The 17,204-nt window shown below is 37.4% G+C and overlaps 1 protein-coding gene and 1 long non-coding RNA gene across 10 annotated transcripts in view; one reads left to right on the forward strand and one right to left on the reverse strand.

The window, feature by feature from the left end:
• The window catches only part of LOC147371030 (uncharacterized), a 143,405-nt gene extending 128,662 nt beyond the window's left edge, over positions 1–14,743 (forward strand). The window contains exons 3-4 of one of the 2 annotated variants that reach the window (XR_015165719.1): positions 10,355–10,492; positions 14,266–14,743. This is a non-coding gene — a long non-coding RNA (uncharacterized LOC147371030). The remainder of the gene's footprint in view (positions 1–10,354; positions 10,493–14,265) is intronic. The other variant, XR_015165718.1, reaches the window with a different exon arrangement.
• Positions 1–17,204, reverse strand: part of EMCN (endomucin) — a 134,356-nt gene that overhangs the window by 13,286 nt on the left and 103,866 nt on the right. For all 8 annotated transcript variants that reach the window (XM_086406757.1, XM_086406755.1, XM_086406752.1 and 5 more), the window contains 5 exons: positions 16,600–16,692; positions 16,114–16,167; positions 13,673–13,768; positions 9,117–9,141; positions 7,903–7,964 (listed from right to left, as the gene is read on the reverse strand). In XM_086406757.1, the coding sequence (XP_086262883.1) occupies positions 7,903–7,964; positions 9,117–9,141; positions 13,673–13,768; positions 16,114–16,167; positions 16,600–16,692 (330 nt within the window). The remainder of the gene's footprint in view (positions 1–7,902; positions 7,965–9,116; positions 9,142–13,672; positions 13,769–16,113; positions 16,168–16,599; positions 16,693–17,204) is intronic.

The raw sequence follows: 17,204 nt of genomic DNA on the forward strand, positions 1-17,204 counted from the left end.
GAAATCAACTCTGAGTCACCAATTTCACTTTAGCTCTATTACCAAATACTTTCTATAATCAGCTAGGTTGAGCTTTGAGAAGTTATTTTATTAAAAGAGATGTGTTTCCTAACTTGAGATTGGCAGAAATAAAAGTACCAAAGACTAGACATTTTTATTTCCATAGTAATATTTCCTCCTTAGACCTATGACCAGAAAAGCTACTTCTGAAGAAAAGGAAGTTTGGAGAGTAAAGGGCCTTCTGAAACATCCCATCATGGTTTACCCACTTATTATTGCAGTTACTATGAGAGTGGGTGATATCAGCTTATACAGAATTATCCCTGGGCTTTAAAGAAGAATCAGCAAATTTGCAACCAAGAAGCACAAGGTTCTCTGGCAATTTCCCCTTCCAAAAGTCTTGATTCTGGTGTCAATTATCATTTCCCTGGTAGACCAGGTGGTCCTGATCCTAACCCCCTCATCCCTGAAACAGCTATGGGCTTCCCTCCAGGGGCTTCTAGCTCAGAGCTTGGAGAGCCCCAGAAGCTGCCGAGCAATTTGGTTAAATTTCTCAAGAAATAAAGGAGAGTGCATGAAATTACTGTGATGCAGCTTACAAGATATAGGCAGATTCTGAGAACTTTTCTTGATAAACAATGTGATCACGCTCCAGATCCTCCATGAGCTTACTCATGATTAGTTCACATTCAGGCTTCTGGCCTGTCCCTTCCTGACCAAGCAGAATAGGCTTGGCTACTTAGTCAAAGCTGGTGAATAGCTAGGAGAAACTGGTGAGTGGTTTCCAAGTATCCTGTGAATGAATTTTACTCTTTCACTCATTCAGATCGTTACCTTTAAGAAAACAATGTGGGGCAGAGCACCAGGTTGAGCTCCCTGTCACACAGCAACTTTCCACTCCTGTCTGTTTTACGTGTGCCAACACATATCTCTTTATGGTACAAGCTCGAGGAATAATGTTAAGAGAAAATGTGAAGACAATAGGACATATGATCAGGCTGTACACAAATAAAAACACCACGCTCAACGGCACAGAAATTTCCTTCAGAAGGATGGTCTCATCTGAGTTGGTATTTTAATAGTACAGCGAAAGTCTCATGAACTGGTCTTCTGCCTGAATTAGTCTTCTGAATAATAGGTCAATTTTAGAGAAGTTGAAACATTTTAAAAGCTTCACTGGGATTTGTCCTGGTTGAATAAGTTGGTTGTTAAAGTGTTCATTAGAAGTTCGTTCAACTGAACAGAAGTATTAAGCATCTTTAGGTTACTGTATTTGTGTAAGTGAGTGCTTATAAAATCTGTGTATAGGAGGAGCCAAGATGGCGGAGGAGTAGGACCGGGAGAACACTTTCTCCCCCACAAATTCATCAAAAGAGCATTTAAACGTCGAGTAAATTCCACAAAACAACTTCTGAATGCCGGCAGAGGACATCAGGCACCCAGAAAAGCAACCCAACTCTTCGAAAGGAGAGAGAAGAAATACAGCTCCATCCACCAGAACACCGACACAAGCTTCCCTAACCAGGAAACCTTGACAAGCCACCGGTACAAACCCACACACAGTGAGGAAACGCCACAATAAAGAGAACTCCACAAACTGCCAGAATACATAAAGGACACCCCAAACTCAGCAATTTAAACAAGATGAAGAGACAGAGGAATATTCAGCAGATAAAGGAACAGGATAAATGCCCACCAAACCAAACAAAAGAGGAAGAGATAGGGAATCTACCTGATAAAGAATTCCGAATAATGATAGTGAAATTGATCCAAAATCTTGAAACTAAAATGGAATCACAGATAAAGAGCCTGGAGACAAGGATTGAGAAGATGCTAGAAAGGTTTAACAAGGACCTAGAAGAAATAAAAAAGAGTCAATATATAATGAATAATGCAGTAAATGAAATTAAAAACACTCTGGAGGCAACAAATAGTAGAATAACAGAGGCAGAAGATAGGATTAGTGAATTAGAAGATAGAATGGTAGAAATAAATGAATCAGAGAGGATAAAAGAAAAACGAATTAAAAGAAATGAGGACAATCTCAGAGACCTCCAGGACAATATTAAACGCTACAACATTCGAATAATAGGGGTTCCAGAAGAAGAAGACAAAAAGAAAGACCATGAGAAAATACTTGAGGAGATAATAGTTGAAAACTTCCCTAAAATGGGGAAGGAAATAATCACCCAAGTCCAAGAATCCCAGAGAGTCCCAAACAGGATAAACCCAAGGAGAAACACCCCAAGACACATATTAATCAAATTAACAAAGATCAAACACAAAGAACAAATATTAAAAGCAGCAAGGGAAAAACAACAAATAACACACAAGGGAATTCCCATAAGGATAACAGCTGATCTTTCAATAGAAACTCTTCAAGCCAGGAGGGAATGGCAAGACATACTTAAAATGATGAAAGAAAATAACCTACAGCCCAGATTATTGTACCCAGCAAGGATCTCATTCAAGTATGAAGGAGAAATCAAAAGCTTTTCAGACAAGCAAAAGCTGAGAGAATTCTGCACCACCAAACCAGCTCTCCAACAAATACTAAAGGATATTCTCTAGACAAGAAACACAAAAACGGTGTATAAACTCGAACCCAAAACAATAAAGTAAATGGCAACGGGATCATACTTATCAGTAATTACCTTAAACGTAAATGGGTTGAATGCCCCAACCAAAAGACAAAGACTGGCTGAATGGATACAAAAACAAGACCCCTACATATGTTGTCTACAGGAGACCCACCTCAAAACAGGGGACACATACAGACTGAAAGTGAAGGGCTGGAAAAAGATTTTCCATGCAAATAGGGACCAAAAGAAAGCAGGAGTAGCAATACTCATATCAGATAAAATAGACTTTAAAACAAAGGCTGTGAAAAGAGACAAAGAAGGTCACTACATAATGGTCAAAGGATCAATCCAAGAAGAAGATATAACAATTATAAATATATATGCACCCAACACGGGAGCACCACAGTACGTAAGACAAATGCTAACAAGTATGAAAGGAGAAATTAACAATAACACAATAATAGTGGGAGACTTTAATACCCCACTCACACCTATGGATAGATCAACTAAACAGAAAATTAACAAGGAAACACAAACTTTAAACGATACAATAGACCAGTTAGACCTAATTGATATATATAGGACATTTCATCCCAAAACAATGAATTTCACCTTTTTCTCAAGCGCACATGGAACCTTCTCCAGGATAGATCACATCCTGGGCCATAAAGCTAGCCTTGGTAAATTCAAAAAAATAGAAATCATCCCAAGCATTTTTTCTGACCACAATGCAGTAAGATTAGATCTCAATTACAGGAGAAAAACTATTAAAAATTCCAACATATGGAGGCTGAACAACACGCTGCTGAATAACCAACAAATAACAGAAGAAATCAAAAAAGAAATCAAAATTTGCATAGAAACGAATGAAAATGAAAACACAACAACCCAAAACCTGTGGGACACGGTAAAAGCAGTCCTAAGGGGAAAGTTCATAGCAATACAGGCACACCTCAAGAAACAAGAAAAAAGTCAAATAAATAACCTAACTCTACACCTAAAGCAACTAGAAAAGGAAGAAATGAAGAACCCCAGGGTTAGTAGAAGGAAAGAAATCTTAAAAATTAGAGCAGAAATAAATGCAAAAGAAACAAAAGAGACCATAGCAAAAATCAACAAAACCAAAAGCTGGTTCTTTGAAAGGATAAATAAAATTGACAAACCATTAGCCAGACTCATCAAGAAACAAAGGGAGAAAAATCAAATCAACAAAATTAGAAACGAAAATGGAGAGATCACAACAGACAACACAGAAATACAAAGGATCATAAGAGACTACTATCAACAATTATATGCCAATAAAATGGACAACGTGGAAGAAATGGACAAATTCTTAGAAAAGTACAACTTTCCAAAACTAGACCAGGAAGAAATAGAAAATCTTAACAGACCCATCACAAGCATGAAAATTGAAACTGTAATAAAAAATCTTCCAGCAAACAAAAGCCCCGGTCCAGATGGCTTCACAGCTGAATTCTACCAAAAATTTAGAGAAGAGCTGACACCTATCCTGCTCAAACTCTTCCAAAAAATTGCAGAGGAAGGTAAACTTCCAAACTCATTCTATGAGGCCACCATCACCCTAATACCAAAACCTGACAAAGACGCCACAAAAAAAGAAAACTACAGGCCAATATCACTGATGAACATAGATGCAAAAATCCTTAACAAAATTCTAGCAATCAGAATCCAACAACACATTAAAAAGATCATACACCATGATCAAGTGGGCTTTATCCCAGGGATGCAAGGATTCTTCAATATCCGCAAATCAATCAATGTAATACACCACATTAACAAATTGAAAAATAAAAACCATATGATTATCTCAATAGATGCAGAGAAAGCCTTTGACAAAATTCAACATCCATTTATGATAAAAACTCTCCAGAAAGCAGGAATAGAAGGAACATACCTCAACATAATAAAAGCTATATATGACAAACCCACAGCAAACATTATCCTCAATGGTGAAAAATTGAAAGCATTTCCTCTAAAGTCAGGAACAAGACAAGGGTGCCCACTTTCACCATTACTATTCAACATAGTTTTGGAAGTTTTGGCCACAGCAATCAGAGCAGAAAAAGAAATAAAAGGAATCCAAATTGGAAAAGAAGAAGTAAAACTCTCACTATTTGCAGATGACATGATCCTCTACATAGAAAACCCTAAAGATTCCACCAGAAAATTACTAGAAATAATCAATGACTATAGTAAAGTTGCAGGATATAAAATCAACACACAGAAATCCCTTGCATTCCTATACACTAATAATGAGAAAACAGAGAGAGAAATTAAGGAAACAATTCCATTCACCATTGCAACGGAAAGAATAAAATACTTAGGAATTTATCTACCTAAAGAAACTAAAGACCTATATATAAAAAACTATAAAACACTGGTGAAAGAAATCAAAGAGGACACTAATAGATGGAGAAATATACCATGTTCATGGATTGGAAGAATCAATATAGTGAAAATGAGTATACTACCCAAAGCAATTTATAGATTCAACGCAATCCCTATCAAGCTACCAACAGTATTCTTCACAGAGCTGGAACAAATAATTTCACAATTTGTATGGAAAAACAAAAAACCTCGAATAGCCAAAGCGATCTTGAGAAAGAAGAATGGAACTGGAGCCTGACTTCAGGCTCTACTACAAAGCCACAGTTATCAAGACAGTATGGTACTGGCACAAAGACAGATATATAGATCAATGGAATAAAATAGAAAGCCCAGAGATAAATCCACGCACATATGGACACCTTATCTTTGACAAAGGAGGCAAGAATATACAATGGATTAAAGACAATCTCTTTAACAAGTGGTGCTGGGAAATCTGGTCAACCATGTGTAAAAGAATGAAACTAGACCACTTTCTAACACCATACACAAAAATAAACTCAAAATGGATTAAAGATCTAAACGTAAGACTAGAAACTATAAAACTCCTAGAGGAGAACATAGGCAAAACACTCTCTGACATACATCACAGCAGGATCCTCTATGACCCACCTCCCAGAATATTGGAAATAAAAGCAAAAATAAACAAATGGGACCTAATTAACCTTAAAAGCTTCTGCACATCAAAGGAAACTATTAGCAAGGTGAAAAGACAGCCTTCAGAATGGGAGAAAATAATAGCAAATGAAGCAACTGACAAACAACTAATCTCAAAAATATACAAGCAACTCCTACAGCTCAACTCCAGAAAAATAAATGACCCAATCAAAAAATGGGCCAAAGAACTAAATAGACATTTCTCCAAAGAAGACATACAGATGGCTAACAAACACATGAAAAGATGCTCAACATCACTCATTATCAGAGAAATGCAAATCAAAACCACTATGAGATACCATTTCACACCAGTCAGAATGGCTGTGATCCAAAAGTCTACAAATAATAAGTGCTGGAGAGGGTGTGGAGAAAAGGGAACCCTCTTACACTGTTGGTGGGAATGCAAACTAGTACAGCCACTATGGAGAACAGTGTGGAGATTCCTTAAAAAACTGGAAATAGAACTGCCTTATGATCCAGCAATTCCACTGCTGGGCATACACACTGAGGAAACCAGAAGGGAAAGAGACACGTGTACCCCAATGTTCATCGCAGCACTGTTTATAATAGCCAGGACATGGAAGCAACCTAGATGTCCATCAGCAGATGAATGGATAAGAAAGCAGTGGTACATATACACAATGGAGTATTACTCAGCCATTAAAAAGAATACATTTGAATCAGTTCTAATGAGGTGGATGAAACTGGAGCCTATTATACAGAGTGAAGTAAGCCAGAAGGAAAAACAGAAATACAGTATACTAACGCATATATATGGAATTTAGAAAGATGGTAACAATAACCTGGTGTACGAGACAGCAAAAGAGACACTGATGTATAGAACAGTCTTATGGACTCTGTGGGAGAGGGAGAGGGTGGGAAGATTTGGGAGAGTGACATTGAAACATGTAGAATATCATGCAAGAAACGAGTTGCCAGTCCAGGTTCGATGCGCGATACTGGATGCTTGGGGCTGGAGCACTGGGACGACCCGGAGGGATGGTGTGGGGAGGGAGGAGGGAGGAGGGTTCAGGATGGGGAACACATGTATGCCTGTGGCGGATTCATTTTGATATTTGGCAAAACTAATACAATTATGTAAAGTTTAAAAATAAAATAAAATTTAAAAAAAAATAAATAAATAAAATTAAAAAAAAAAAAAAAAAAGAAAACAATGTGGGAATAAAGAACAGAAAGATACAACACTGAAAGTCTCAGGAAAATGCTCACATGAGGGATTTGGCCATGTCTCTGCAGATCTTGGGTGCCCTTGCTTCTCAGTTCTTGTTTGTAATCTGTTCTAATTTGAATCCTCTACCTGAAATTGGGACCCCTATCAGTCTTTGATATCTTGCTCTTGAATTGGGACTATATTTAGTCTTTTGTTTTACAAAATTGTTTTCTGCAATATATTTACAATGTTTATCATCTGATATCTTTCACTTTAACATAACATGTATTCTGGGACTACTTTGTATAGGTAAAATTGGGGTGGTTGAATATTTTAAGTATCTTGGATATAACTTGATATTTGTTAGAGCCACCTAGATTGTTTTGTAAAACTAAAATTACTTTTTATTTTCTTGTTTTGAAATATTGGAGTTTTAAATATTTGGTCTACTCAGTACAAAAAAGGAGTTTGCCTTTTTTTTAATTTTTAAAAGCTATCTAGCATCCCATTTTTCATTATTCTTGATACAAATATAACTCATACAAATCATATCTATATGTTGAAAAACTTTTTACATTTCAAACCAAACAAAATCAAAACCTAAGAAACTGGAAAAAGAAATATAAACTATATCAATAGAGAATTGTATTTTGTCCTCATTGAGAAGCTCAATTAAAATGATGTGAAATGATACAAGATATGATTTACATTTTAATTGATGAATCCAAGTTCCAAGTGGTTATACACAGCCATTACCAAAAATAACAAAACAACAATACTTAAAAAAAAAACCCCGTGGCATGCTTAATGTTTTTTCTGCCACTACTGCAGGATAGAAAATGCCTCTAGTCATCACTCATTCTTTAGAATACATCTACATGCAACCTATCAAAGTCAGATAGTCTAATATCTTATCCCAAATGGTATTTCTAGGGCTCACTTTTCCCTCATAGGAGAATTTCTTTATTTCTTGGGGTTAATAATTATTTCTAAAGAAGTTATACTTTTTTATTGTGGTAACAAACAAAATTCAAGTTAGATTTTGAAATAACCATTTTTCATCTAATCAACATATTGGGAGCTTACCAGACTCATGAGAAATTGTCTTAACAGTGAGAAGCTTCACACTCTCTTTATCGGACTGAGGTCTATTTGAAACAGAAAACATTAAGTTAATACCACAGTAATTAGTATTACATATCTGTGAAACAAAGAAAACATAATATAAACAGAAAGACAAAATACTTATACATATATATTTTTAGGTGTTTCTATTGCAAAACTTGTGTCTCTTCATATACAGACACAAACTTTTAAAGCACGTTCACTTCTGGAATCAAGTCAATAAATCTCTGTCATTCTGTTACAGTGACGATCATCAGATAAACTAAATGTCAAAATGGGTCATATGAAACACTTGTCTCAGAGTCCATTTTACACGTGCCTTCATTTCTGAATTGTGAGGAGGAAGACATAGAAGAGTTTCCAAACCTTTTAGACCGGTCTGAGTTCTGGAGACATTCATTTTCATGGGATCGTGGATATTGCAGTGAGGTGTCTGAACTGTCTATTTCAACAAGAGTTCCCACCTAACCCTTCTCAGTTCAAAATAGTTTCAAACCCCAGTTCCTCTCCTTGGACATTTCAAGAACCTATCCTTTAAATTTGGAAGGCCAGGTGGTATAGGGACATTATTCTTAAAGTTTATGACCCAGTGAATATACAAAAACACCCACAATTAAGCAGGCTATAAAGACAGGTCAACACAGAAAACACAGAATTTGGTTTTGACATTAAAATAGTGTGTCTCTTTGCTGCATCTTGATTGTAGCGCTTGACTGGATTGCTAAGGACCGCTTTGTTTGTTTTAATCAAGCCCAAGCAGGGTAACCATTTGCTGTTAAAGTAAAGCCACTCAGAGCTCTCTCAAGGTGTAGGCACGATTTTACCTAATTGTGAGAAGCATATTGAAAATTTCTATGGGAAAGCTATTTTAAAAATCTAGAATGTTTGTCTATGATTTTTTTCCTCATGGCTGTATTCACTCCTCTATCTTCCTTTTCAACTTTTTATTTGTAATTTTACCACTTTATCCAAGCTTAAGAGGAACCTTCTCTTTTAGTTGTTGGGATTTCTCTTTTGAATAGAGAAAGCTCCCTGACAAATAGGTGGCCAAATCCCAGATATTGTACCTTCTACCCAAACGCTTTAAAAAACAAAAGTATGAGTAGAGGATCAATGCTTTTCCTAATGTAAAAAATAGAGCTTCCAGAAAAAAAAAATGATGCAGAGTTACTTACTGTTCATTTCCATTTTCCTGTGTGCCTAGGAGATGAGGAAATTGTTATTAGAATTGCTAACAGCTTGGCTACAAAAACCCTGAGACTCCCGCCACTTTCTATGCAAAGATGCTTCTAAAGCCAATTCTTAACTTTTTAATCTCTCCCCCTATTCCTTGTCCCACTGATCATTTCCTCGGAGATGGTTACCACTCATTCCTCAGTCACAGCTAATACATTCACGGTCTAGTCTCAAATAGGCCAACTCCACTGAACTGGGTTCTGGACTGATTTTAACCTTATCGTTTCATAGCACAGTGTGGAATATTATCTATTATCACACATTCCACAGACACCAAAACCTGTCTCCATTTATTTCAATATCTCTGAAAACAAATTAGCCTCAAAGTCTTGAATTACCTTTTCAGAACTGAGAATTGATTTTTTGGCTTTTCTTTATACGTTGCTCTTTCTGGGGACCCAAATCTCCATATCTGTTGTGAGCCACAAGGCAGATATTGCTTCTAATTGCATCTGAAGCCCATGGATTCAGCCTCTCAAAAGTACCCTGAAAAATGTCACTGAGGCTACTAACTGCAGCTAATCTTCCACCCGCTTTGCCAGGCTGGTCCACAAGCATTTGGTTAGACTGTGAACACAGGGTGATTCATTTTGCAAAGGACCATAGCCTCGTTGGAGCAGGAGATGCTGGTCAAAACTTGCATTAATCTATGGCCTATTAGTCAAAATAGTTAATGGAATTGCTTAAAGTCCTTGCTTTCTTCCTGATTTTGCTGTGATTTATTCCATGGCTACTGGTTCTTATCTCTTAGATTTCCTTTCACATCTAAGATAGCTCTGGTCATCAGGATATGCCTTTGAATATCATTCTCCTGACTTTGACCATTATTATCTTATAAAGACCTTGATTTCCACTCAAGTTTTGGCTACTTCTATTTCTGTCACGTTGGCTAAGATACTCCAACATATGCTGTTTACCAACTAGATCTAACTTCATCTTTCCTACCATCAGTTAAATGTTTTAACAATATTTAAAAATTCCCACTATAGCTGTTACATATGATATCACCTGTAATGCTCATAGCCTTGTTGCATGATGAAACAGATATTTTCTTGTATGCTTGCTTTAATATCTTTCCTTAGAAGACTGTAATATGGGTTCACTAGCAGACAGATGCACACCAGCAGATTACTTCATGCATATATGCCATTCTCTCTCTTTTTTTTTTTTTTTCAAGCCAGCAGCCGCTTGCTATTCCTCAGCTTCAGCTGAGAGCTACCACGTGGGAAGCCAGGCTCTTGGAATTGCTGGTACGGATTCTTCCTATGCCATTCTCAATAGGGTTAAGGTTCACACTACTGTCAGCATTATCCAGGTAAGTTTAGTTTCATACAAAAACCTCTGATTCATGTTGGCTTCCAGAGAGTAGAGTAGGTTTACGAATTTTCTGAACTTAATGAAGTCTCACCCACATACTTGAAGACCGATTAACTGCAGGTGTTTTATGGCACTAATTTAAGGTAACAATGCTGTAAATTCTGTGTAGAAAACAAAGCTGACAACAATCAAATGGATTTGGCTAATTGTCCAACTGCCCAATTTGGTTATAAACTACTCCCTGTCTTCAGAATAATTCCATAGTGGTAGGAATCTTACACGTTTATTTCCTAAATGGTATGGTTCATCATCACCAACTTTTCAAATAATTTATTTACAAATCTCCCTATGCAAAGCAGTGTTTCAGTACACAGTATTTTTATAAATGAATGCTGCTTTTTTTTACAAAAAAAGTTTTACAAAATTTGTACAAATTTTTTTCCTATTCTATATACTCAGCACTCTCTGTTTTCCACTTGATTGGTTGATTTCCTGATTGGTGGTTTAGGAACTTAGAGAAATCAAACTGGTTTATAAAAATGCTACTTCCCCTCTGGAAACTGAGTGAGGAAACATAGTTCAGACATTATTAAGAAGTTTATTCACTTAACTCCCAAAGGGAAAGACATTGATTTGTTTTCTTCTTATTTTCCAGCAAGAGCTAAAATGAACACTGCTGTTTTCATCTCGTTACTTCCCTTTGCACTGTCAGGCACAGGTGCCAAGCTGTCCACACCCTGCAGGGTCAGGGACTGGCCTCAGGAGCAGCGTTCATTAGTGTCCTGGGGCACGCTGTCCACACGGCAACCGAGAAAGAGCATGGCTCGTATATGCTATAAAAATGAGTGATTCTTACTCTTTTAACAGTCTATGAGTCTTAGGTAGAGTTCTATTAGGGAACTATTTAGAATTAAAGTGAGGAAAGGAAAGGTTTTATTTCACTAAAATTTACAAGATTCAGTAAGGCTCTCTCTGCTCTGTGTTACCCACAATGCAACGTGAGTGATATGTAGTTTGTGACTTGGAGGGGTTGTCTGATGCTATGGACTGAAAGTTTGTGTTCCCCTAACATTCAGACTTCCCTGGTGGCTCAGACGGTAAAGCGCCTGTCTACAATGCAGGAGACCTGGGTTCGATCCCTGGGTCAGGAAGATCCCCTGGAGAAGAAAATGGCAATCCACTCCAGTACTATTACCCGGAAAATCCCATGGACAGAGGAGCCTGGTAGGCTACAGTCCATGGGGTAGCAAAGAGTCGGACATGACTGAGCGACTTAGTCTAGTCTAGTCTAACATTCATATGTTAAATCTTGATGCCCAATGTAATGGTATTAGGATGCTGGGCCTTTGGAAAGCAATTAGGTCATGAGGGAAGAGTCCTCAGGAAAGGCTTTGTGCCCTTGTTAAAAAGACCCTGAGAGTTCTGTTGTCCCTTCTCCCACGTGAAGACACAGGCAGGTATAAAAACCAGGAAGAGTGTGTTCATCAGACGTCAAATCTGATGGTGCTTTGCTTGAACTTAGGCTCCAGAACTGTGAGAATTAAATTTTTGTTGTTTAAGTCATCTAGTCTACAGCATTTTTGTTACAACAGCCTAAACAGAATAAGATGTTTGACTTGCAGAGGAAGTAGGCTTATACAGAAGTAACTACACTATAATGTGATAAATAATATCTATAGAGTCAAATTCTACAGAGTCAAAACACTCTACTCTGCTTAAAGAGATGAGATGTTAAAAAAATATAGATTAAATCTGCTTTTAAGGTAAATCCTAATGAATAAGAAGGTGATTAGGTGTATTATAAAAGTTAAGCAGCGGGCTGGACAATCTAGGAGAAGGAATAACATGGATGAAGCAGAATACATGGAGCTCCATTATATTAATACAACCAGGAAGGTGTCTGAAATGAGAAGACAGATAAAAGTTTAAGGTAACATAGGCGAGTTTCTGGGAACTGAAGGGGGATTTAGACAAGCATCCAATGAAGAGTGCTCAAGTTCCTAGAACAGAAAAAAAGACTGAATAAAGATTGAAAGTAATTTGAATAAAATGGGGATTTCAGTTAATAATATATCAATTTTGGTTAATTGTGGCAATTATATCATACTAATGTAAGAGTTTAATAATAAAGGTATTATTAATTATTATTAAGGGAACTCTCTGCAACTATCTTCACAACTTTTCTGTAAACCTAAATCTATCCTTAAGGTTAAAAGTTTATTTTTAAAAACACTTTAAAATAAAATGCAATTAGGGGAGCCATAAATATTCAAGAAGCAGGGAGGAGAAGATGAAACAGCAAAAAGAAGAAAACAAACAGTGAGGATGTAAAAGAAGGCCATGTCATATCAAATGAAAGAAGCAAGACTTTTCGTTGCTAATGGAGAGATTAAGGAGGATCACAAAGAATTGTGGAACTAGAATCCCTCTAAAAATGGCAATAGTGTTCAATCTGGAAGAACTAATTAAATTAGTAGAACACAACAGTCCTGGAAGACACCTTCATAGGAAGGAAGCTGTGCCTCCCAAGAGGGAAGTAAGACACAAAACACTCTTCTTGAAATTATGGGTCCCACAGGGAAATTATGGGTCCCAGTATTTCTCTTTATTCTGTTACATGGTAATGGAACAAGTCTTCACTATAGCTAAGGCATGTCATTTTATGCCATCTTTAGTACCATACTCCCCAACCAGCCACAAAACTAGGGCTTTTTCGTTAAAAAGAATGTGCCTGTATTCTATAATATCCGCCATTAGTGAAAGTGTTAGTCACTCAGTCGTGTCCGACTCTGTGACCCCATGGACTGTAGGCTGCCAGGCTCTTCTGTCCGTGGAATTCCCCAGGCAAGAATGATGGAGTGGGTAGCCATTCCCTTCTCCAGTGGATCTTCCCGACCCAGGGATAGAACTCAGGTCTCTGGCATTGCAGGCAGATTTTTTTTTTTTTACCATCTGAGCCACCAGGGAAGCCCCCACCTACCATTAGTAGTTAATTCCTTACATTCACCAGCACTCAATTGATTCCTACCCTTTCTCTGTATTTCTGTGATCAACCAATATAGCATTTCGTTCTTGAGTACATTTCCTCTCTCTCACTAAGAGTTTAAATTCAAGTTTAGGCTGAGCAACCATATTCTCCTTTTAGGAAAACAAAATGAAACAAAACATGGTTACCTACCTGGGTCTGTCTTCCAGCACATTCGATACAAACCCACCAGAACGAAGACTGAAAGTGTTATTACAATCAAAGCAATAACAATGGGCAAAATAATACCTAAAAAGTATTGGAGACATTGTCAGTTAGAGTGGGTATTGAATCTCACAACACATGGTTTATGAACTGAGAGAAAGCATGCATGCTTCCTTTCTTCTTTAAACATCATTCTATTAAAAACATTACATTTTAAGCAAAGAAGATATATCTGATTCATGGGTTATGCTTTAGTTGTTATTTCTGATGTACCCACTTGATGTCAGTCTTGTAGCCTTTCTGAAATAAAACTCCAAATCTAAGGAAGACTCTCTTGGTGACTGAAGGAATGAGGAAATGGGAGACTGACCACACAGACGATGTCCCTTAGAACCAGACACATATGCATGCTTTATATTCTTCGCTACTTTACATTGAGGCTACTAATGTATAGTTTGGATGAAGGGAGTCAAAAGCACAAACTTCTAATTAGAAGATAAAAAGTACTAGGGATATAATGTACAACTTGCTAAATATATTAATAATTAACACTGTTGTATGTTATATATTCACTGCTGTAGGTATGAATATTCATTAGAAGGACTGATGCTGAAACTGAAGCTCGAACATTTTGGCCATCTGATGCAAAGCGCTGACGTATTAGAAAAGACCCTGATGCTGGGAAAGAGTGAAGGCAGGAGGAGAAAGGGATGACAGAGGACGAGATGGTTGGATGGCATCACTGACTCAAAGAACATGAGTTTGAACAAGCTCTGAGAGATGGTGAAGGACAGGGAAGCCTGGCGAGCTGCAGTCCATGGGGTCACAAAGAGTTGGACACGACTAAGTGACTGAAAGACAACAAATGTTATATATGAAAGTTAAGAGAGTAACAAAATCTTGAATTCTCATCACAATATTTTTATATTTCTTTAATTTTATATCTATATGAGATGATAGATGTTTACTATTGTGATAAGTTTTATGATGTAAGTACCGTTTAAGCTTATACAATGTTGTATGTCAATTGTAGCTCAATAAAACTAAAAGAAAACAAGATATATCTCTTACTGGTTCTATTGAAAATACTCTGGTCATAAAGCTGACTTCCTAAGAAAATCACAAATATCTTTCTGTAATAATATCTGAAAATTAGAACATAACTGAATATAAATGGATATTACAGTGCAACAACGTGGTCTAAGAAATATGTGTATATTTATGAATGTCTACTTGTGGGTGTGGTGCTGCTGCCGTAGTAATTAGGGTGAGTTTTTCCTGTTCTTATTAAGAGAGGGGTTTTGCTGTGTGTTTTAGAATTTGCCTTCTTGTCTGGCAGTGATTTCCCAGGTTAAAACAAGAGTGATGAAAGGAAAAAGCTGTCACAGGAATTTAAGTAGAGATACAGAAGTTACAGTTACTAGTCAGGTGTTCTCATCTACTCGCATATGTAATGCTTATATTTATCAGGGGTTGAGAATAGCTCTCCAATTCATTTGTAGGGTGGGTTACACTTCACTGTTATGGTTAAATAATTATTTTAAGCAGGTCTTGCTGGGTTCATATTAGATCTTGCATGTGGTCACTAGTGCTTCCTGAAATAAAGATGCCATGACACAGCAGCTCCATAAATGCGGTGCTGACTTCTTGAATGGGATGACTTTACCTAAACCTAAGACAATCTTTTTTCATCACAGCTGCATATATATATATATTCATCTTATTCTTAATTTCCAGGGAAATTCATGAATATCCTCTCTATTCAGTGTTAGTATATACAGTATGTTATAAGATTATATATATATGTTTTTGCTAAAATGGAGAATTTCTTAAAAGGCTGCTTTTGACATTAAGATAAAGTTCTGTAAAGGTGAATTTTCATTTTTATGGAGATCTCTGCCTGTGCATTTTGGCTTATTTGAGGCTAGCCCCATCAATTCACCGTGACCTCTGGTGGTAATTGCTTGGCACTAAGGTAAGGAAGGAGCCTGGTGGGCTGCAGTCCATGGGGTCGTTAAGAGTTGGACATGACTGAGCGACTTCACTTTCACTTTTCACTTTCATGCACTGGAGAAGGAAATGGCAACCCACTCCAGTGTTCTTGCCTGGAGAATCCCAGGGACGGGGGAGCCTGGTGGGCTGCCGTCAATGGGGTCGCACAGAGTTGGGCACGACTGAAGTGACTTAGCAGCAGCAGCAGCAGCAGCAGCAGCAGCAAAGTAAGGGAAAAAATGCTCAAAGTGTATTTATTAAAACAAGATTCAATAGAAGAAAACTTTCGAAGCAGTTATATGGGATTATAATGGGATTGCAGGTTAAGTAAAGTTGAGAAAAGGCTGTTTATAGTTGAATCCTTTCCCTTACTGGTGACATTCAAACATTCTGCAGATCTACTTACTGCATTGAATGAAGATATATGTGTTACTCACTGGAATAAGAGGGGCTGGTTGTAGAAGCGCTTGCATTTTTTGCATTCTCAAGGCCTATTATTTTAAGAAAAAAAAAATGTCAGCTTAGGTTAATGTGTGCCAGTCCTCATAAGCCTTCCCTCACCTCCCCACTTCTCTATTTAGGTAGCCTCTGTGATGGATAGGTATGAAGCTTCGAGTGAAAACATTTTATCTCATTCTGAAAGAGTCCTGTGTTATGACTCGAGATTGGTAGGGAGTTAATGTATACAGTCTGAAGAGTTTGGACACAAGCACATACCCGTGAAGCCATCCCCACAATCAAGGTAACAGACACAGCCATCCCCTCCAAAAGTCTTCTCATGCCCCCTCCCGTTCTGAGAATGTGCAGTCTGGTTTTCTCTATCAGTTATATCTCAGTAGTCTGTTTTTTTAAATTGGTGACATTTTCTTGGTGAGGAGTAGTCAAGCAAAGCAAGCTTCCACTCATGCACACAGAATTCATACCTTGAGACTGGGAGATGTTTTCTGCAGTTGTAACTGATATTGAGGATAATGTAGCGGTTCTGAAAGATGATGCTTCTGGTGGTGAAGTGTTAACTGTAGGAAAATAATAAATCTAGAGTCAGAGTCAGATTATAGTATTTACTTTTCTTTCTGGATTTCTTTGCAGATTCAAAACGTTGGCATTTTGGATGATCTGTAAAAACCGTTTATCACTGAATAATGGGATACAAACAACTGTACATTAAATCATGTGTTCCTCCTGTATAGATGATTAAATTTGGCATGACAAAGCCTGGGTGTTAGTATTATATCTTCAAGAACTGGCCAGAAATAAAACTTGAACAAGTTTATCATTTTAGACTATAGCCCATATCACCTACTGTAAGAGGTGTAAATCTCTTGAAAAGTGAAAGTTGAAAGTTAGTCACCCAGTCGTGTCTGACTCTTTGAGATCCCATGAACTGAGCCCACCAGGCTCCCCCGTCCATGGAATTCTCCAAGCAAGAGTACTGGAGTAGGTTGCCATTTCTTTCTCCAGGGGATCTTCCTGACTCAGGGATCGAACCTGGGTCTCCTGCATTGCAGGGAGATTCTTTACCATGTGA

This window comes from Bos grunniens, chromosome 6, assembly GCF_055505025.1.
Source record: "Bos grunniens cultivar Pamir isolate PY7600 chromosome 6, Bosgru_T2T1.0, whole genome shotgun sequence".
NCBI lineage: Eukaryota > Metazoa > Chordata > Mammalia > Artiodactyla > Bovidae > Bos > Bos grunniens.